Below are 21,816 nucleotides of genomic sequence, written 5' to 3'. Positions count from 1 at the left end.
AAGCCATACTGTGTCTGATCCAGTTAATTATATCACTAGTTGATAATATAGATATTTTAAAGAACTATAAAATATGAATGTATTTGCTGTTCAGCAGAAGCTGAGAGGAGTCAATACCATGAACAGTATTAAGAGAGGAGTTAGTGTGCATGACCCACGTGTCCTTCCAAAGCCCCCAAACCAGAAGGTATCTCCCGTTGAAAGGGCTTCTGGAATATGGTTTGATGGCAAGAGGTGCCCACGAAGCCCCACTCCATCCATGCCTCAAAGTAAGGCAGTCAAGCAAGGAGCATTGCCAGAGTCAACAAAGGTTGATGACTAAGAAATAGAAATGCTGCTGGCTGTTTGCTTTGTTAAGACCTGGGAATCCACAGAGCATTATCTAGTGAAATTTGTGGCACTGACTACTAGCAAATGGAGTCTCCAGACAGCTGACTTAGGTGAAAATGGAGTTTGTGTCACCAGAAAAGATAATTTAAAAAATCAAGTCTAGTACATCTATGGTTGACTCAAACCAACGGACAGAGAACTTCTGGCAATACCATCTCAAGTATAAAGTATTTGTACCCTTACCCTAGGGTCTGTCCCCACAACTCTCATCTCAGGAATAATTTTGAAGGACCCCAGATGTAGGAAATGGTACCCATGGGCACTTCCCTACTGAATAAGCCAAACTGACTACTTCATGAGTCAGTCTAGTACAAAGGAGGGGAATCATCAAAATGTTGGTCCTATCATTTCCCTTACCATCCCCATCCAGCACAGATCACTATGTGGGTGGTCAATTACGTCTTCTAAAGATTTTTTTTTTTCTGAACAGAAGATTTTATAATAGCTCTCTTGCTTTCTCTACATCAGTGTATATTGGACATGGTACTGAGGATTAAACTTAACATTGAGTTCATAAATTGCAGAACAGTGAGACAGTGACATCACTTGGAGATTGTGGTCCATGATCCCTGTGGACAGCAGTCCACAGGTTATGGAAGGGCAAAGCAGTTTTCTGGCCAATTATTCATCTCATTATATAATTATCACCATCTACAAGTGATAAACTACTTCATGGAAATAAGAAAGTATTTTTCTGTTTGTTAAACCCTATTCGGTAGAGCACAAAATTGAATTTTTTATTATAACATAAAAGAAATGTAGATGATGTCTCTGAAATATGTTGTAATTTTTTTTTGAGATGGAGTCTTGCTCTGTTGCCCAGGCTGGAGTGCAGTGGCGTGGTCTCGGCTCACTGCAACCTCTACCTCCCGGGTTCACACCATTCTCCTGCCTCAGCCTCCCTAGTAGCTGGGACTACAGGCACCTGCCACCACACCCGGCTAATTTATTTTTATTTTTATTTTTTATTTTTAGTAGAGATGGGGTTTCACCATGTTAGCCAAGATGGTCTCGATCTCCTGACCTCATGATCCACATGCCTCAGCCTCCCAAAGTGCTGGGATTACAGGCGTGAGCCACCGCGCCCGGCCAGAATATGTTGTAATTTACAAATGATACAAGGCTTGGAAAAAGCTAACAATTTAGCTTTGTTCTCATTGGTGAAGCAGGGAATAATCTAAATACTCTAGTAATTTTTTTCTGATTGTGAAAGAAATGCTTACTGAAGAAAATGAGAAACAGAAGAGCATAAAGATAAAAATCCATAATCTCATAACTTTTCTGACAGTTTTATAAAATTAGAAATGCTAGTTTGGCAAAGAATTTCTTTTTAAGACTTTCTATACCATAACTATGAAAATATGTTTGATCCAACTCAGATTAAATGAGTAAAATAGATCTTGAATACTTTCTGACTTCAAGTCTTGTTTATTCTTGAATAAAAACAGCAATTCATGGTATTTTACACATTCATGCAGGACAAAAATTTGTATACAGTTAAGGCTAAAATTAAACAATTTTTTATCTAAAACATGCAACTCAGAGGACATGCTAACTCAATTTCCCAGTAAGAAAGAAAAGGAAATCATTTTACCCAAATGAAATGATTTTTTAAATGATTGATTTGGCCTTGTGTTTTCCTGCCAGCGTTTTTACATTTGAACAAGAGCAGGAAATGTTTTCATCCTTAATCTTTCAACTTCAGTCTGTAGTATTGAAATCTGTTCAGCTTGTTGTTTTGAAATATTTGTTAACTTCTGCTGTTGCATCATGTTTTCATACCGTTCTTTGATAATCTTTTCACAAGTCAGTTTAGACCCTATCCCGAAAATGAAGAAGAAAGGAATTCGATTATTTATCAATACTTTCAAATACAGAAGCAGCACTCAGAATCATACATGTGGAAGAAATGCTGGTAGCAAAAAGGCATATGCACTTGTATGTTTATGGCAGCACTATCACAAAAGCAAAGACATGGAGTCACCCTAGGTGCCCCATCAACAGTGGACTGGATAAAGAAAATGCGGTACATATACACCATGGAACACTACACCGCCATAAAAAAAAAAATGAAATAATGTCCTTTGCAGCAACATGGATGTAGCTGGAGGCCATTATCCTAAGCAAATTAACACAGGAACAGAAAACCAAATACCACATGTTCTCATTTATAAATGGGAGCTAAACAGTGGGTACTCATGGACATAAAGATGGTAACAGGAAACACTTGGGAGGCCAGGTGTGGTGGCTCACACCTGTAATCCCAGCACTTTGGTTAGCTGAGGTGGGCGGATCACTTGAGCTCAGGAGTTCAACAAAACACTCTTTACAAAAAACAAAAAATTAACCGGGATGGGGTTCTGCCTGTGGTTCAGGGACTTGGGGGCTGAGGTGGAGGATCAGTTGCATTGAGCCGAGATCATGCCACTGCACTCCAGCTTGGGCAACAGAGGGACACCCTGTCTCAAAAAAAAAAAAAAAAAAAGAAAAGAAAAAGAAAAGAAACACTGGGGACTACTAGAGAGAGGAGGCAAGGAGGGAGGAAGGGCTGAAAAATTATTGGGTACTATGCTCAGTACCTGTATGACGGAATCATTCCATACCCCAAACCTCAGCATCACACAATATACCCAAGTAACAAACTTGTACATGTACTCCCTGAATCTAAAATAAAAGTTGAAATTATTTTAAACAATGTATTTTTAAAGAAATGCTGATAGCTTTTTAACTATTGTATACATTTTAGGATTACTGATTACTTTTAAAGAAACCTACAGTTGGTTAAAGAAAAAAAAGCATGCTTACCCATTGCATTACAGATGTCTTTTCTCTCTGAGACAGCTACCAACTCTTCTCGTAGATTGCAGCTTAGGGTATAATTTGCTATATCTTTTTGATTGCTGAACTTTCCAAGTTTTTTGAGTAGTTTCTTGCAGTTTTCCACATTCTTTTTGTGGGTCTGAAATTTTTGTTCCCATGACACCCCACAAAATTAATTTTGAAAAATGTAATTTATCCTATAAAGACATTATTCTTATATTTTAAATACATTATCATCATTAAGATAACATCTTACCACCATATCTGTAGTGCCTGGCATAGTAGGCACTCGAGTTATTTGTTGAAAGGTAGAATGGTATGTTAATAACAAATTTTAGAAAAAAACATTTTGTATATTCTTAAACTGAGAGAATATTTTAAAAGCTTGAGATTGCTTTGTCTCTAATATATGCTACATGATAAAAACTGACCATTTTTATTCAGTGATGATTAAATAAAACCTTTCCAATGCCAAGGAAAGACTATCAACACTCCTATTACATAAATCCTAACCTAATGTAAAATAGAAAACCCACTTACACTCAGATATGTCCCCAGGGATTAATTCTAATATTAAAGGAAGTGCTTAATTTTATTTCATTGGTTACGGTTGCAAAGACACTACTTAGGGACTTTTAATTACCTCATGAATACTAGTAAATAACCAAGATTTTATTAGGGTCTAGGTAAATTCATGATTTGAAACACTATTACTTTGCTCAAATGATTTACAACTGTTAGGATATAATAACCAATGTCTTTGAGACTTACCTTATCTAAAACAGCAATGGTTTGTTCCATTATTCCAATCTGAATACTAATCAGAGCCTCATAGTTTGGTTCATTTAGGTACTTTGAGATTAAAAAAAAAACATGTAAGGATATTTTTCTCTCTTTCAATAGATAACTTTATAAAGGCTGTTTTAGCTTTGAAAGTTACTGTTTTTCATAACAAATATCTATGTAAGTTAACATTGATTCGGCTTGGCCAGGCGTGGTGGCATACGCTTGTAATCCCAGCACTTTGGGAGGCTGAGGCAGGTGGATCACCTGAGATCAGGAGTTCAAGACCAGCCTGACTAACATGATAAAACCTTGTCTCTACTAAAAAATACAAAAAATTAGTCGGGTATGGTGGCACATGCCTGTAATCCCAGCTGCTTGGGAGGGTGAGGCAGGAGAATTGCTTGAACCCAGGAGGTGGAGGTTGCAGTGAGCAGATATCACACCATTGCACTCCACCTGGGCAAAAAGAGCAAAACCCCATCTCAAAAAAAAAAAAAAAAAAAAAGATTGATTTGGCTTTTGTGCCATAATATTTCCCTGTATTTAGCCATCAATACATTCATGTACACTAATTATTACATCAAAGCACCAATTATTACAAATGCCTACTTTATTTTCTCATTCATTCATTTATTGAACTCACCAAACATTTAAGTGTTCCACTTGAGTCCCACATTAAGAAAGTCCTAGTTAAAGACACTGAGGGAGATACAAAGATAGATAACATGTCCTAGTCTTCATGGGAAAAGGATCACATAGATAGGATTGGTTGCCAGAAGCCATGTAGAGTGTCATGCTAATTCAAAGGTGGTTTGTAATGAGATGGAATTTCTCCAGGCTTGGGAAATCAAGAAAAGTTTTATGAAGGAGAAGGTAGTATTTAAACTAGACCTTGAAAAGTAGATTTGGGATGTACAAAAAAGGCAAACTAAGAAGAGCTGCTGGGAGGTGAAAACTATAGAAATGGGGCGTGGCTTGGAAGCCACAGAACTTGGATTAGTTTGTAGAAGTGATCGTTGAAGTTAGAAAAACAGAGGACATCACCCAGGGAGAGGTATGGAAAGAAACACAAACAGCTAAGGGCAAAATCTTGAAGAACAGCTATACTGAAGTGTTAGAGGCAAAAGAGAATCCAGTAAAAGAGGCAGAGTGGTATGACATGTTGGAAGAAAAATTAATTTGGGGTGACGAAAGCCAACGGAATGGGAAATTAAGATGGTTAAATGCTACAGAGAATTGAAGGATCACTGGGTTTGACAGGAAATCCTTAGTGAGCTCTGAGTAGAATGATTCTACTAAATGGGTCATGAAGAACTGGAGGCTGCAAATGTAAACTACTGGAAGAAAAATAACTCACAGATATATTTTGAAACACTTCTGGCTTATAATATGCTTGATATCACAGAGGCTTCTTATTAAATACTGGTTAAATGAATGAATACATTAATGAATAAAATTAAAACTATGTAGGGGGGTAGGGAGAATTTACCTTTTGACGATCTCTTGAAAAAAATAGCATCTGAATATCCCAAGCCTTCTGATTTAGATCTTCCCTTTCCATCTCCATTTTCTTATGTTCCCACTCAATCTGAAGTATTCTTTTGTGTACATCTTTACTTTCCATCATGCTAGCAACTTTCTTTTGTCCTTGAGTCTTTAAAAAAATACATTAGATATCCATATAATATGATTCTGCATATAGAACATAGAATATTTAGGCCGGGTGCGGTGGCTCAAGCCTGTAATCCCAGCACTTTGGGAGGCCGAGGGGGGCGGATCATGAGGTCAGGAGATCGAGACCATCCTGGCTAACACAATGAAACCCCGTCTCTACTAAAAATACAAAAAATTAGCCGGGCGTGTTGGCGGGCGCCTGTAGTCCCAGTTACTCGGGAGGCTGAGGCAGGAGAATGACGTGAACCCTGGAGGAGGAGCTTGCAGTAAGCCGAGATCACGCCACTGCACTCCAGCCTGGGGGACACAGAAAGACTCCGTCTCAAAAGAAAAAAAGAACATAGAATATTTGAGGCTGAATGCTATATTTGAAAACACTTGGATCACAGAGATAATTCTATCTTCTTTTTAAGAAACAGACATTAAAAAATGGCTTCTTGGGCAAAATCTGATCACTACAAAGCATGATAGTCACTAAACAGAAGGGATTATAAGATACATTTAAATAGCAGAGCCAATTTACTTTATATGTCAACAATTAGGCAGGAACTTTTTTTTGCCATCACCCAATCTACCAACCTATATGCATTTGTATCCCTACTCATTGTCCTCCCACCTGATGCTGGGTGTGGTGTCTCATGCCTGTAATCCCACCACCTTGGGAGGTTGAGGCAGGAGGAATGCTTGAGCTCAGGAGTTTGAGACCAGCCTAGGCAACAGAGGAAGACCTCAACTCTACGGAAAATCAAAAAATTAGCTTGGAATAGTGGTGCACGCCTGTGGTCCCAGCTACTCAGGAGGCTGAGGCAGGAGGATCACTTGAGCCCAGGAGGTCGAGGCTGCAGTGAGCCATGTTCATGCCACTGCACTCCAGCCTGGGTGACAGAGCAAGACCCTGTCTCAAAAAAAGAAAGAAAGAAAATAGAAAAACAATAGTCAATGATGAAACCAAAAGTTGGTTCTTTTAAAAAATCAACAAAATTGACAAACCTTTAGCTAGACTAAGAAAAAAAAAAGGCTCAAATTGCTAAAATAAGAAATGAAATCAAGAATATTACTACCAATATTACAGAAATTAAAAGGATTATAAGAGAATACTATGAAAATTCTACACCAACAAATTAGATAACATAGATGAAATAGAAAATTCCTAGAAACACACAAACTATAAAAACCAATTCGATAAGTAACAGAAAATTTTAATAGACCTAAAACAAGTAAATAATTGAATCAGTTATCAAAAACCTCCCAAAAAAGAAAAGCCCAGGACAAGAAGGCTTCACTGATGAATTCTATCAAACATTTAAAGAAAAATTACACCAATACTACTCAAATGCTTCCAAAAAATAGGAGAGGAGGGAACACTTTCTAATATATTATATGAGGCCAGCAGTACCTTGATACCGAAGCCAGAGAAAGACATCACAAGAAAATTACGGACCAATATCCCTTATGAATACATACACAAAAAGAAAAACGTTCAATAAAATACTAGCAAACTGATTCCAGCAGCACATTGAAAGGATTATAACTATGACCAAGTGTCATTTATCCTAGGATTGCAAGAGCAGTCTGCATAATCAAACAATGTAATATACCTCATTAACAGAACAAATTTAAAAACTCACATGATCATGTCAATTGATGTAGAAAAAAAATTGACAAAATCCAGCACACTTTAATGATAAAAAAAATATGCAACAGACTTGGAATAAAAGGGAACTTCCTCAACATGATAACGGGAATTTACAGAAAACCCATCATAACTTCATACTCAATGATAAAAGACTGAAAGCTTTCCAACTAAGATGAGGAACAAGACAAGGATGTCCCACTTTTTGTCACTTTGATTCAACACTGTAATAAAAATTCCAGCCATGGCAATTAGGCAACAAGAAGAAATAAAAGGCACCCAAACTGAAAAGATGTAAAACAATTTATATTCACAGATTAATGAGTCTATATACAGAGAGAAAGTCATACAGAATCCACAAAAACCCTACTAGAGATAATACATAAATTTGGCAAAGTTGCAGAGTATAAGATCAACATGCAAAAATCAGTTGTATTTTTATACATCACCACTGAAAAATCTGGAAAAGAATTAATAAATCAATTCCATTTACAATAATATCAGAAAGAAAAAACCTAGAAATAAAGTTTATCTAAAAAGTGTGTGTACAAAGAAACCTACAAAATATTGCTGAAAGAATATAAAGATTAAATAAATGGAAAGTCATCCCATGTTCTTGGATCAAAAGACTTAAGACAGTACTCCTCAAAGGAATCTATAGATTTAATGCAATCACTGCCAAAATTTCAATGGCTTTTTTTTTTTTTTCAAATGGAAAAACCTGATCCTCAAATTCATATGAAGCTGCAAAGGATCATGAATAGCCAAAACAATATTGAAAATAAAAAGTTGGATGGCTAACACTTCCCTGCTTCAAAGAAGAAAACAGGGACTGAGGCCAGGCACAGTGGCTCATGCCTATAATCCCAGCACTTTGGGAGGCTGAGGCAGGCAGATCACCTGAGGTCAGGAGTTTGAGACCAGCCTGGCTAACAAGGTGAAACCCTGTCTCTACTAAAAATACAAAAATTAGCTGGGCATGGTGGTGGGCGCCTGTAAATCCTAGCTACTCAGGAGGCTGAGGCAGGAGAATCGCTTGAACCCGGGATGTGGAGGTTGCAGTGAGCCAAGGTCATACCACTGCACTCCAGCCTGGCAGACAGAGCGAGACTCCATTTCTCCATTTCCAAAAGAAAAAAAAGAAAAGAAAAAAGAAAACAGGGATAAATCTTCATGACTTCAGATTTGATTCTTAGATATTTACTTATTTTATTTTATTTTATTTTTTGAGACAGAGTCTTACTCTGTCACCCAGGCTGGAGTGCAGTGGCGCCATCTCGCCTCACTGCAACCTCCGCCTCCCAGGTTCAAGCAATTCTCCTGCCTCAGCCTCCTGAGTAGCTGGGATTACAGGTGCCTGCCACCATGCCCGGCTAATTTTTGTATTTTTAGTAGAGATGGGGTTTCACATCTTGGCCAGGCTGGTCTTAAACTCCTGACCTCAGGTGATCCCACCTCAGCCTCCCAAAGTGCTGGGATTACAGGCATGAGCCACCGCACATGGCCTGATTCTTAGATTTAACACCAAAAACATAAGACAATCCATAGAAGAGGATAAAATATTTGCAAATTATGTAAGGGTTTAATATCCAGAACATATAAAAAACTCTTATAACTCAACAACAAAACCCAATTTGAAAATGGGCAAAAGACTTCAGTAGTCATTTATCCAAAGATATACAAATGGTCAACAAGCATATGAAAAGATGCTCAATGTCATTAGTCATTAGAGAAATTTACATCAAGAATAAACCCACTAAGATGGCTGTAATTAAAAAGCAAGCAAGCAAACAACAAAAAAGAGAGAAAATAACAAGTTTTGATAGGGACGTAGAGAAAGTGAAACCCACATACTTTGCTGGTGGGAATATGAAATGGTGCAGCTACTATGGAAAACAGTTTGCAGTGCCTCAATCAGTTAAACATACAATGACCATACGATCCAGCAATTCCACTTCTAGGTATACATCCCCAGAGAACTGAAAACAGGTTTTCAAAAACTTGTGCATGAACAGTTATAGGCACCACAATAGCCAAAAGGTGGAAATAACCCAAATATTCACCAGCTGATGAATGGATAAACAAAATGTATATCCATAAAATGAAATATGATTTGGTCATAAAAGAAGAATGAAGACTGATACATGCTACAACATGGTTAAATCTTAAAAACATGCTAAGTGAAAGAAGCCAGAAAACAAAGGCCACCTATTGTATGATTCCATTCATACAAAATACTAAGAATAGGCAAATCCATAGAGACAATGCAGATTAATGGTGTCCAGGGGCTAAGGGAAGAGGTGAATGGGGAATTATTGCTTAATGAGTGTGGGGTTTCCTTTTAGGATGATAAAAAATGTTCTGAGGCCAGGTGGGGTGCCTCACTCCTGTAATTCCAGCACTTTGGGAGGCTAAGGCAGGAGGATCGCTTGAGCCCCGGAGTTTGAGACCAGCCTGGGCAACATGGTGAAACCCCATCTCTACCAAAAAAATATAAAAATTAGCCAGGTGTGGTGGCACATGTCTGTAATTCCAGCTACAGAGGTGGGAGAATGGCTTCAGTCTGGGAGGCGGAGGTTGCAGTGAGCTGAGGTCATGCTCCAGCACTCCAGCCCAAATGACAGAGCCAGACCCTGTCTCAAAAAACAAAAAACAAAACAAAACAAAATGTTCTGGAACTAGATAGCAGCACTAGCTGCACAACTTTGTGATATATTAATTGCCACTGACTTGCGCACTTTAAATGGTTAAAATAGTACATTTTATGTGATGTGTATTATACCACAATAAAAATATCTCTAAAAAACTAAGTTACAAAGCAATCAACACACCTAGATCAGAGATGACAGGTGTTAGAAGTATCAGATGGGAAATTTAAAATAATTATGACTAATTTCCTTATAAAGAGTATAGCATGGAACAGTGGAGAAAAAGTAACTTTATAGTAAAGAAGCCTGACAAAACACTACCTCAATTCAGGTGGTCAAGATTCAATAAACAGTGATGACATGTTGATAGCATGTATCCTTGAAATCATGTGCCGAGAGGGCATCTGTGTTCTCTTTCTCCATACTCCAGGTGAATAGTGATAAATACATCAGAGAAACCACAGTTGAGGCACATTCTACAAAATAACTGACTATTACTCTACAATAAACTGTCAAGGTCATCAAAAACAAGACAAAACTGAGAAACTGTCACTATGTAGAAAGAAATGACAACTGGCTGGTGGCACGGTGGCTCACGATTGTAATCCCAACACTTTGGGAGGCCGAGGTGGGCAGATCACCTGAGGTTGGGAGTTCGAGACTAGCCTGACCAACATGGAGAAACCCCGCCTCTACTAAAAATACAAAATTAGCCGAGTGTGGTGGCGCATGCCTGTAATCCCAGCTACTCGGGAGGCTGAGGCAATAGAATCGCTTGAACCCAGGAGGGAGAGGTTGCAGTTGCAGTGACCTGAGACAGTGCCATTGCACACCAGCCTGGGCAACAAGAGCAAAGCTCAGTCTAAAGAGAAAAAAAAAGAAAAAAAAAAGAAAGAAAGACATGACAACTAAATAAAATGCATCCTGATGAGATCCTGGAACAGAAAAATGACCTTAAGTAAAAACTAAGGAAAAGTGAATAAAGTTTGTACTTTAGTTAATAATAATGTGTCAATATTAGTTCAATAGTTGTGACAAATGTACCATACTGATGGAAAATAATAAAAATATAAGAAACTGGATAAGGGGTATATGAGAATTCTCTGTACTATCTTTACAACTTTTCTAAAACAAAAATTTTTGGAAAGGAGAGACAAGCATGAACAAATGGGGAATTTCAGCAGAGGGATGGAAACTGTAAGTTAAACAGAAATACTAAATGTAAGTCTATCTATCTATCTATCTATCTATCTATCTATCTATCTATCTATCTATCTATCTACAATAATATGGTAACAGATATTTTGCCTTTGATGGGCTCATTATCAGACTAGACACAGCATAAGAAAGAATGAATGAACTTGAATGTAGGGCAACAGAAATTACCCAAACTGAAACATAAAGAGAACAAAGAGTGAAATACAATAAGTATGGAATATCTAAGAGATGTGGAACAGTATCAGACAATCTGACACGTGTGTAATTGGAATCCCAGTAGAAAAAGAGAGAGCGAACAGGGCAGAAGAAATATTCAGAGATAATCAATGAGAATTTTCCAAAGATAATGACAAATATCAAATCACAGATTGAGGAAGCTCAGAGAACCTCAAGAATCTCACGCACACATGTGCATACCACCCCCTATCCCCACCTAGACACATTGTGTTCAAACTGCTGAAAAACAAAGATAAAAAATCTCAAAGCCAGACACATTAAATTCAGACGAACAAAGATAAAAAATATACCAGAAACCTTGTCAGAAACTATCTAGATGTTCAGAAGAAAATGAACATCTTTAAAATGAAAAGAGAGAGAGAGAGAGAACAAATGAACGAACCTGGCAATCCAGTGAATCTAGCAAAGTATCTTTCAACAATGAAGGTGATTAAAAACTTTTTCAGATAAAGAAAAATGGAGAGAATTCATTACCAGCAGGCTTGTACTTCAATTAAGTTAAAGGAAGTTCTTCAAGCAGAAGGTAAATGATACAAGATGGAAATTTGGATCTACACAATGAAATAAAGATCTTTTGAAATAGTGAAAATTAAGGTAAATAGAAAACACCTCTTTTCACATTTTTATTATTCTAAAAGATAATTGTCTAAAGCAAAAATAATACCAATATGTTTTGTGTTTATAGCATTTGTAAAAATAAAATGTACAGTAGCATTATCATCTAATTCCCAAATAGCACAAAATCCCCAAATATTTAGAAATTAAATAACACGCTTTTAAATAACTCATGAATCAAATAGGAAGTCACAACAGAAATTAGAAAATATTTAAAAGAAAATTAAAACACAAAATATTAAAATTTGTAGAATACAGATAAAATAAAGCTTATAGGGAATTTTTTTTTTTAGGACTCAATTATACCTAAAGCTTATAGAGAAATAACATTAAATGTTCATATTAGAAAAGAAGTAAGGTCTGAAATCAACTAACTAAGCTTATCTAAGACTATCTTTGCCTGAGTAGGCTGGGCCTAACAAAACGATGGCATACTAGAATGGACATTTAGCTCTGTGATCCTTCTTGAACCTTAGAATTATGGAGGGAGCTTTTGAAAAATACCCATCCTGGGGGTGGGGTCTGGGCACGTTTATAAAGTTCTTCAAATGATTTTAACAGTTAGGAAACCACTGACTTAAATGAATTAAAATTACTTATGAAAATGGGAGAATAATGTAAAATATTTGGTACAGCAGGCAATACGTTTTGTCTTTAAAAAAGTATAATTGGCCACGTGCAGTGGCTTACGCCTATGAATTCCAGCACTTTGGGAGGCCAGAGCAGGAGGATCACTTGAGCTCAGGAGTTTGAGAACAGCCTGGGCAACATATTAAGACTCTGTTTTTACAAAAAACTAATTTTAAAACAATTAGCTGGGTGTGCTGGTGTGAACCTGTACTCCCAGCTGCTTGGGAGGTGAAGGTGGGAGGATCTATTGAGCCTAGCCAAGGGTTAAGGCTGCAGTGAGCCATGATTGTGCCACAAGACTCTAGCCTGAGTAACAAAGCAAGACCTTGAATTAAAATAAAAATAAAAAGTATAATTACCCGAATCGCAGAATTCAAATCTTCAATTATGTTCTTGTTGATGAGAATTGCATCAGAATACTCCAGTACTAGCTGGAAATTTTCCAGTTCTACTTGTCCTTGTTTAAGAAGAATTTGAATTGTCAAATTCAACTGGAATCTCACTTTCTCTTCCTGTAATCTAAATTGAAAAGGACTTCAAAGCAAGTAGTTGTAATATATTTCAAATTTCACCTATTATCTGAGAATATAAAAATCAAATCAGCTAAGGAAAACATGCTGGAGATTAGTGTGGAGAATATTTTCCTGATGATGAGCTTTCCTAGAGGTCTCTCTGAAACCTCTTCCTATTGATGCAGAATTACACCTGGGTTGCTCAAAGAATGGTATGGACAGAAATACATTTATAGATTTTTACTTTAGGATTAAGAAAAGATTGTATAATTTTGACGGTAATAAAAGTAAAGTAAAAATGAAGAAAATAGAGACGCTTTTAAATAACAAATCTGGCCAGGCGCAGTGGCTCATGCCTGTAATCCCAGCATTTTGGGATGCCGAGGTGGGTGGATCATCTGAGGTCAGGAGTTCGAGACTAGCCTGGCCAACATGGCGAAACCCCATCTCTACTAACAATACAAAAATTAGCTAGGGGTGGTGACAGGCACCTGTAATCCCAGCTACTTGGGAGGCTGAGGCATGAGAATCTCTTGAACCTGGGAGGTGGAGATTGCAGTGAGCTGAGATCATGCCACTGCACTCCAGCTTGTGTGACACAGTGAGGCTACATTTCAAAATAAATAAATAAAATAAGATAAATAACTCTATTAAAATTCTGAACTTATTTATTGATTTCTGATACTATACTACAATATTTAATATGTAAGTTACTTAACAAATCTATTTCTGGGTAATTCATATCCTCGCTATAGCCTAGATCTAAAAATGACGTGTAACAATGAATTTGGGAACATCAGAGAAGTATTTATCAATGAGGCTATAAATATAGCCAAAAAATGAAGCAAGGACTTAAATATCTTAATCACTTAGTAAACAACAACAAATTCCCCTAAAGAAAAATATATCAGTTGGCTGGGTGTCTACATGGAAAGTTCTTAGACATCTGCTTAATTTTCCACACGGTTAGCTTATATGCCTTGAGCCCCAAAGTACTGACTGGAAGAAACAGGTTCTTTGCATTTTTATGTGGAAGGGGCTGACTTAATACTAAGATTTTTCTGAAACTTGCTTATTTGTAATAAGAGCAACAAAACATGGGAAATTTCCATCCTGAATCAAGGTCTATGTAACAAAGCACACTTTTTAAAATGGAAATTTTAAAGCACAGTGCTGGAAGGGAGATAGCTGTAAAGCAGTCAGTAGGCATTCTCTCCAGTGATAACACAACCTGATTTAGCCCTAATTAGACTTTGAATAGGTGAACATGAAAGAAAGCTTCAAATTACAGGATGAGTTCATGGAACACTCTCTCAATCTCCTGTTGCACCTTCTCTTCCTCCTCAACTCTCTTCCGGAGGAAAGTTGCCATTTCCAATAAGTCAGCGGCTTTCTGCTTTACCTAAAGAAAGCGAGCCAGAAACATGTCAGAACATATGGAGCTTCAATTTTAGACAACATACATCTTTTAACTTTTTAAATTTAAAAACCTTAACAGGTCTACCTTCCAAAGAAAGTAATAAACATTTAAATTTAAATGTCTAAAACTTACATGGTATGTAACAATTTGAACGATTTGAAAAGTATCAAATTTGCTTCTTGGTGAAAATCAAGTATGCAAGCAACTACAAATTCTTTTATATCTTATTTTTAAAATTTGTTCTCATCATTTTAAGTGAAATTATAGAATCATAGGTACTTTAACAAAAATATGCCAGCCTGATGCATGTGGGCATTAAATTTAGGGAATTTGGGGTAGTGGTCAAGAAGCAACAAGAGGAAGGATTCTCTTCCCAAATAAAGACACTCTTAAATTTTTACTCGTTGCTACATTCTAGCAAAACTATAAAGTTGGTTCTGCTGAGCCAAATGTAATTCTAATCTATGCAAAATGAGATAACCTACAACAGTGCTGTCTAAGAAAAACATAATGTGAGCCATAAACGTGAGTCACATATGTATTTTTAAATTCTGTAGTAGCCACATTATAAAAGTGAAATCAAAGAGATGAATTTAATTTTACTAATATATTTTAATTCAATGTATCCAGAATATTATCACTTCAACCTATAATCAATATAAAAATATTAATGAGACATGTTTCTTTTTGTTCATACTAAGCCTTCTAATGTGTATGTTTTCCACTTACAGCACATCTTAATTAGGACTGGCAATATTTATTTCAAGTGCATAATAACCACTGTGGCTAATGGACACTATTTTGAATGGCACCAGTTTAAAAGCAACAGGCCTACACTTAGCCTTCAATAGCACCAGGGTTAATATAGTATTTCATTATCTTATTACTATGACCAAATACTACCCTAGCAGGGAAACCTAAATAATTACCTTTTTCGGTTACACTGACCAATGTAAACTATGTATTTGATATTAGTACACTAAAAATTAAATTAAGTTAAAATAGTATATACTTTCTGTTCATTTTCCACTTTTGCTCGTCTTGTCATGCAGAAATGATTCCAGACCAAAGGGTCCAAGCCTTCTGGCATGTTACTAATATTGTCCAACTCATCCATGGCTTTCATTAACTGGGCAAATGCATCCTTATTCAACTTGCCAGATCCTGGTAGTTCTCCAAAAGGGACAACACTGGTTGTTTCCGAGTGCGTTTTCTGTTTGGAAATCCTGGTATTACCAAGAAAAGCCCATCAACATTTCACATTCTCACAAAAACATCAATGTGAAACAATTAGGCCCTTAGCACAGGCATAACACATTGTATGGCTCTTCCCTTTGGCATGTGACGGCTGGTAGGTGGGTTATTCCACAGATAAAGGGATCCACTTTGCCCTTCCTCCATACTCTCCAGGTTCTCAGACATGACCTTGGCTAGACTACAGATGTCTCCAACTATTGTCAGCACTGACAGACAGTTGTACCTGTGCTAGGACACATTTCCTTTCTGTATACTGTAAGCAGGCAAATAAATCAACCCATCGTTTCACCTCAGCCTCCCAAAGTGTTGGGAGTACAGTGGTGAGCCACCACCTGGCCAACTCTATTTTTATCTACATTAATAGATTAGTTTCATTTCCCTGTGCTTCAGCTGGAAAGGGAAGAAGGGTACAAAGATTTGGGCGAGGCACTCACTATCAAGATGCTTTACAATACACTGTGAGGTTGAAACTATATTATCATCCCCATTCTCTAGATGAGGAAAGTCAGCCTGGGAGAGAAGCTCATGGCCCAGGGCTATCAGTCTGACAGGTGATGGAGTTAGGATTTAAAGTTGATTCTGTTTGACAAGAACGCTTGTGCTTTTCCCACTGCTGCAGGAGGTCTCACTTCTTTTTCCACAAGGAGAAGGTATGTAATTGGGCTAATTATCACTCACTCTTTTAAAAACAGGAAAACTGCCGGGCGAGGTGGCTCACACCTATAATCCCAACACTTCGGGAGGCTGAGACGGGTGGATCACGGGGTCAGGAGATCGAGATCATCCTGCTCAACATGGTGAAACTCCGTCTCTACTAAAAATACAAAAATTAGCTGGGCGTGGTGGCGCGCACCTGTAGTCCCAGCTACTTGGCAGGCTGAGGCAGGAGAAACGCTTGAACCCGGGAGGCGGAGGTTGCAGTGAGCAGAGATCGTGCCACTGCACTCCAGCCTGGGCGACAGACAGAGACTCCGTCTCAAAAAAAAAAAAAAAAAACAAGAGGCATGTTCTAGGTTAAATTCCCTAGGTTGCCTGTAACCTGTCAGAGTTTGTATCTCAAACACAAATTAGCCGACTACATCTTTGTGACAAACTCCATGATTTCTAGATTACATTTGATTGAAAACTGGAAATCTGCATTTATAATGGTGGAAATCAGTGATACTTTCTTAGAACTCTTTTCAAATGGTTATTTTCAACCATTTATACTGGCATCTTTCAAACTTTGAGCACAAGCACATGAGATACTCTGAGGAAAAGCAATTTGTGGTCAAATAAGTTTGGAAAACACTGCTTACTCTGTTTCTTATACTTGGAGATACAAAGGCCAATAATACATTCTGCAGTAAAAGAAAAGCTGCTTAACTTCCTTTTTTTTAACCCAGTATTTTCCCCAAACTTATTTAGTCCTGGAAGCCTATTACAAGTAGTTCCGATTTATACATCAGGGAACTTGCGTTTGTTTGAATGCACTTTAGAAAAAACTGTTTTTAAATCTGTGTGCCATCTATGATGTAAGAGGAACTTCCTTAATGTACAAAGCAGAACCTACAATAGCACCATGCTTACACAGATCCTTAACTATTTTTAAATAATGAAAATAAATCATTATTCTCTACCTTAAGATATAAACATAATCTCAAAAAATACTGAATTAGGCCGGGCGCGGTGGCTCACGCTTGTAATCCCAGCACTTTGGGAGGCCGAGGCGGGCGGATCACGAGGTCAGGAGATCGAGACCACGGTGAAACCTCGTCTCTACTAAAAATACAAAAAATTAGCCGGGCGTGGTGGCGGGCGCCTGTAGTCCCAGCTACTCAGAGAGGCTGAGGCAGGAGAATGGCGTGAACCCGGGAGGCGGAGCTTGCAGTGAGCCGAGATCGCGCCACTGCACTCCAGCCTGGGTGACAGAGCGAGACTCCGTCTCAAAAAAAAAAAAAAAAAAATGAATTAGGATCAAAACCCTTAAACATCTCCACCTAAAAGATATTATACTGAATAATCCCATTTAATTGGGAGAAAAAAGCTGAAATCTAGTAACACTCCTCTTTATTTGCAAACTTTTTTCTCAGAAACACAATAGTGAAGGAGAAACAAACCTTGGTCGGCGTTTAAAAAGTTTGTAGAGTATATCCACTTGATGACCGGGAATTTCAGAAAATTCCTTTTTAAAGCTGCGATCCATAACCTAAGGACCAACATGACATTTGAGGATTGCAACTTGGTTTGGAAACCTTTTATTTGTTGACAGTACTCTTCAAAATACAGGTGGTAGCACTTTGGTTTTAAAAATCCATGAAACCTTGATTTATAAAGTTGTTAGACATTAACCATTCTCTGTGCGATGATTTCTCAAAGATTTGTTTTGATAAGAAGCATCTAAGTGTATTAAAAATGTTATTTCATATAACAGGTCTTAGAAATCATCCAGAAGTTTGCCAAAGAAGTGTCCCAAAATATATTTACCCAAAAAACATGCATGTTACTCTATTCTTTTCTTTTCTATTCCATTCTGTTCCATCTGTCTTCTTTATGCTATTCTATCCTATTCTTTTCCATTATAAAACTGCTGGTCATAACCTACTAAATTGATTTCATGGCCAAGTAACGGGGTCTGCAACCTAAAGTTTGAAAAGCCTTAAACGCTAGATGATTTCCCTGTATTTTGTATAAGAGAAAGCTTAAACCAGAGAAGCTTATAAAAATTCATTTTACACATGGATTTTCAAAAATATACAATGGCATAGAATGAAGTTCACCCATAGCTGAGAATTAAGTGGGAGAAAAATCTGTGAGAAAATTATATTATATCCCCTTTAACCTTCCTCCAATCTAGGCAGCAACAACTCTACTGCACTGTTGAGTGGGTAAGACAACGACTCTCACTTTGTCTTCTGCCAGTAAGTTGTCATAGTGCTCCTTGTACACATCCAGGTCTTCTCTAGATTTCCGAACAGCTTCTGAAGTTTGGCCCTATAACAGCATCAGGAATAGTTGATTGAAACTGGAGACTTTCCAGCATAAACAAAAATATTGGGGACACTAAAAAGAGCAAGGAATTTCCTAGTACAAGAGAAATATGTCTGTGAAGTATTCATTCATGAAGATTTATGGAAGAAAACAAACCAATTGGGGACTTTGAAAGAACACCCAATCACCTGTTTCTAAGTACAGCCAACTCTGTGTATGAGTGTGTGAGTGTCTATGGAGCACACTGCATCTTGGTAAGTCAGTGTGGAGGATGAAAGTGCACAGGCTTCGGAATCACATGGACCTGGGTTCTGAGAGACTGGATATACATGCAAACAAGGGCCAGACCATATGTAACAACAGAACTCTGACCCACAACCTCTACAATCATCAGCTGGGAAACTAAATCACAGCCTTTTTAAGGATTGGCCTCAAACTCTCAGGGCTTGATCATAACCACCAGCTTCTATAACTTTGTCCCCATTTCCAACCTAGGACCATCCAGAGAAAGCCAAATATGTTCCCTAAATCAGTCAAATGAGTTGTCCCGCTTCTGATTGGTTTGCCTCTAGCTTCCTCATGCCAACAACTTCCAATCATGTTGCACCTGAAGCCCTCTCTTCTTTGCACTATAAAGCTTTCCTACTCCTTTCCTGCCTTTGAGTCTGCCAAAAGTAATTGACGGTGGATGAGTCCCTTGCTGTGCCAAGCTCTGAATAAACAGCTGTCTGCTCATTTGCATTTGGATGTTCTTCACTTATTCCCACATTTCCAGCTGCTGCTCTATTACACACTAGTGGCTGACTTAGGCATGTTACCCAGACTCTCTGAGATGGTATCCTCATCTGTGAAAGAAATCTAGTATGCTGCAGGGTTGCTATATGTAAAGTTATATTTAGAAGAAGTTTTGCATATGCTGTTTAATAGGCTCTTAGAAAAAAGTTAAGTTCATGTCATTTATAAGTCACACATTCATAAATGCTCTTTACTAATACTACTAACAAAAGCTGACATTTGTTGAAACATTATGTGATAAACATTTTGTATTCACTGTCTTTTTAATGAACCATATCTATACAAGCTCATATTTAGAGTTTTTCATAATACAACAGTTTTTCATTCTATATGCGAGCCCATTGCTTACATCTTAGTAAATCTTAGCGTGTCCAGAGAGAAAAACATTCCCTAAATAAGAGCTTGTAAGCAGCTTAAAAGGTTGTATGCCTTGTCCAAGGTCCCACAGCCAGTGCTTTCAACCATGAAGCTATATGGCCTCATTGTATAAACCATGTCATATGAAAGCTACACAGTTCTTTTGGCTAAATGATTGCAGATGCAGAATCACATAACTTTATTAACAGATCGGAATGGTTACTTTCACCTGGCCCTGGAGCAAAGTTCCAGACAGGGAGCCAAGGGATGCACATGGTTATGTAGGAATGGTAGAAGGAAGGAAGGAAGGGTCTAGACATGTGAGCTCTTGCTAAATGAGGGGCATGTCTATCAGAAAATGCTTGTATTCAGATTTCAGACACTATTCTTACTTTCTCGTGCTGTTTCCTTGTAAGGTAGTTGTTCAGGAATTTTTCTCTGGAGCTTAATTCTTCATCCAACAATAAAGAAAATGCAAGGTTACTTATTTTCAATTCCTCCTGTAGAAATATTTAAGAAAAAGGTTGGCAGAAATACTTCTACCTGAGACAATATTTTCTATAGACTTGGCACTAATCAAGCAAGTTTATGACATACAGGTAAGAGAAATATTTTAAAGAAAAAAGGAATACAGCTTATTGCAATAACTTCAGTTATTTTACCTTTTTCATAATTTCATTGTAAGGTAAATCACATATACAAAAAATACATAACATGAACATATAATTTAATGGGTTATTATAAAGGCAAACACCCTTGTTAGCACCATTTATCGCAAGAAACAGAACTTTACGACTGCAGTTGCTTCTTCCAGGAGTCCTCATCAAAATCTCAACCCCAGTACTAAACACTATCTTGACTTTTTATTATATATTGTGTTTCTTTGTAGTTTTATTACCCAGGGGTGTATAATGCTGTAGTTTGGATATTTGCCCCATCCAAACTGCATGTTGAAATGTGATCCCTGGTGCTGTAGGTGGGGCCTAATGGGAGGTGTTTGGGTCACGGGTAGGGGTCTCTCATGAATAGATCAATTCCCTCCCTCAAGGGTGAGTGAGTTTATACTCTATTAGTTCCCCTGAGTGCTGAGTTAAAGAGAACCTGGCACCCCCCTGCACCCTCTCTTGCCTCCTCTCTGACCATGTGATTTCTGCACACACCAGCTCCCCTTCACCTGCCATAAATGGAAGCGACCTGAGGCCCACATCAGATGCCTAATCTTGAACCTTCTAGCCAGCAGAATTATGAGTCAGATAAACCTCTTTTCTTTATAAATTATGCAGCCTCAGGTATTATTTATAGCAACACAAAACAGACTAAGACAGAAACCTAGCCACTACAGTATAACTTATTCATAATTTTTTTTTCATGTCTTTTAAATCTCTTCTTACTACCTGGATGATGAAATAATCTGTACAACAAACTCCTGTGACATGAGTTTACCTACGTAACAAACCTATACATGTACCCCTGAACTTAAAGGTTAAAAATAAAATAAATCTTTTATAATCTTCATGTTCCCTTTCATTTCTTTTCCTCACAATTTATTTGAGTTATCAGCAGTCTCTGTAGCGTTGCAGAGTCTGGTTTTAATGCCTGTATATTCATGGTGTAGTTTATCGAGGCTTCATCCTTTTTATTTCTTGAAAAATTGCAGCTGGGTCCAGAGGCCTGATCAAATCTAAGTTTGATCCTTTTAACAAGACTATAGGTGGTATTCTGTTCTTTGATCAGGAGACATATATCATCTGATTGTCTTTCTTTCTGTGATGTCAGCAGCTGCAGATACTCAATGCCTGGGTCCATTAATCCGCTGAGAGATGCAAAATGGTGAAAATCTGGTTTTAGTTTCCC

The 21,816-nt window shown here is 37.6% G+C and overlaps 1 protein-coding gene across 5 annotated transcripts in view; it reads right to left on the bottom strand.

The window, feature by feature from the left end:
• Positions 1-1,795: 1,795 nt before the first annotated feature.
• Positions 1,796-21,816, bottom strand: part of CFAP43 (cilia and flagella associated protein 43) — a 99,101-nt gene continuing 79,080 nt past the window's right edge. For 2 of the 5 annotated variants that reach the window (XM_058436045.1, XM_032178405.2), the window contains 10 exons: positions 20,355-20,462; positions 18,727-18,813; positions 17,940-18,028; positions 15,596-15,809; positions 14,453-14,565; positions 13,011-13,170; positions 5,486-5,650; positions 3,982-4,062; positions 3,196-3,349; positions 1,807-2,209 (listed from right to left, as the gene is read on the bottom strand). In XM_058436045.1, the coding sequence (XP_058292028.1) occupies positions 2,043-2,209; positions 3,196-3,349; positions 3,982-4,062; positions 5,486-5,650; positions 13,011-13,170; positions 14,453-14,565; positions 15,596-15,809; positions 17,940-18,028; positions 18,727-18,813; positions 20,355-20,462 (1,338 nt within the window). In that variant the 3' untranslated portion in view covers positions 1,807-2,042. Of the gene's footprint in view, positions 2,210-3,195; positions 3,350-3,981; positions 4,063-5,485; positions 5,651-13,010; positions 13,171-14,452; positions 14,566-15,595; positions 15,810-17,939; positions 18,029-18,726; positions 18,814-20,354; positions 20,463-21,816 lie in introns of all 5 variants that reach the window. The other 3 variants (XM_058436042.1, XM_058436044.1, XM_058436043.1) reach the window with 3 other exon arrangements.

Source organism: Hylobates moloch, unplaced genomic scaffold (assembly GCF_009828535.3).
Source record: "Hylobates moloch isolate HMO894 unplaced genomic scaffold, HMol_V3 SCAFFOLD_3, whole genome shotgun sequence".
Classification (NCBI taxonomy): Eukaryota; Metazoa; Chordata; class Mammalia; order Primates; family Hylobatidae; genus Hylobates; species Hylobates moloch.
The sequence above is the reverse complement of the archived record's forward strand: the minus strand, read 5'-3'. Positions and strand labels throughout refer to the sequence as shown.